The 470-nt window shown below is 28.9% G+C and overlaps 1 protein-coding gene across 1 annotated transcript; it reads left to right on the plus strand.

Moving 5' to 3' along the window:
• Positions 1 to 6: 6 nt before the first annotated feature.
• Positions 7 to 467, plus strand: LOC108624809 (28S ribosomal protein S6, mitochondrial-like; the record flags this gene model as incomplete). The annotated part of the gene is made up of 3 exons (XM_018024350.1): positions 7 to 24; positions 164 to 303; positions 377 to 467. Coding segments are annotated over 3 exons (249 nt in total), but the record flags the coding sequence as incomplete, so codon positions are not given.
• Between the last annotated feature and the right edge of the window lie 3 nt (positions 468 to 470).

Genomic DNA, 470 nt, shown 5'->3' on the forward strand with positions numbered 1-470 from the left:
TTATTATTGCGAGTGGCAAATAAGGTAATTAATATTAATCACAATAATATTTTATGTAGATTACGAAAAACTAGATTTAACCTATTTGTTATCTTAATATATGTCGATAGCGGAGAAAGATAGGTATTTTTGTTTATTACTTATTAATAAACTATATTTACAGGCTGAATACATGACTGTTTTGAAAAACGTGGCAAATTCAATCTTTTCAACAGGTGGATTTATTAGGAAAATTGAAAACTGGGGTGAGAAAGATCTCCCATGTAAAGCACATACCGATCATGGAAATTATACACGAGCTGGGTAGGTCTTCATTAATCTTTCTTGTATGTTCATTGCATCTTACTTAACATATTTCTATTTTCATTATTTTCAGTCATTTTATGTTTTCTTTTGATGTTCCACCAGCCAGTGTAAAATTAATTAAGGATGATTGTAAAAGGAATTTAGGGATTATCAAAGCATATGTA

This window comes from Ceratina calcarata, unplaced genomic scaffold, assembly GCF_001652005.2.
Source record: "Ceratina calcarata isolate Rehan_Ccalc_2016 unplaced genomic scaffold, ASM165200v1 scaffold11855, whole genome shotgun sequence".
In the NCBI taxonomy this organism is placed as follows: domain Eukaryota; kingdom Metazoa; phylum Arthropoda; class Insecta; order Hymenoptera; family Apidae; genus Ceratina; species Ceratina calcarata.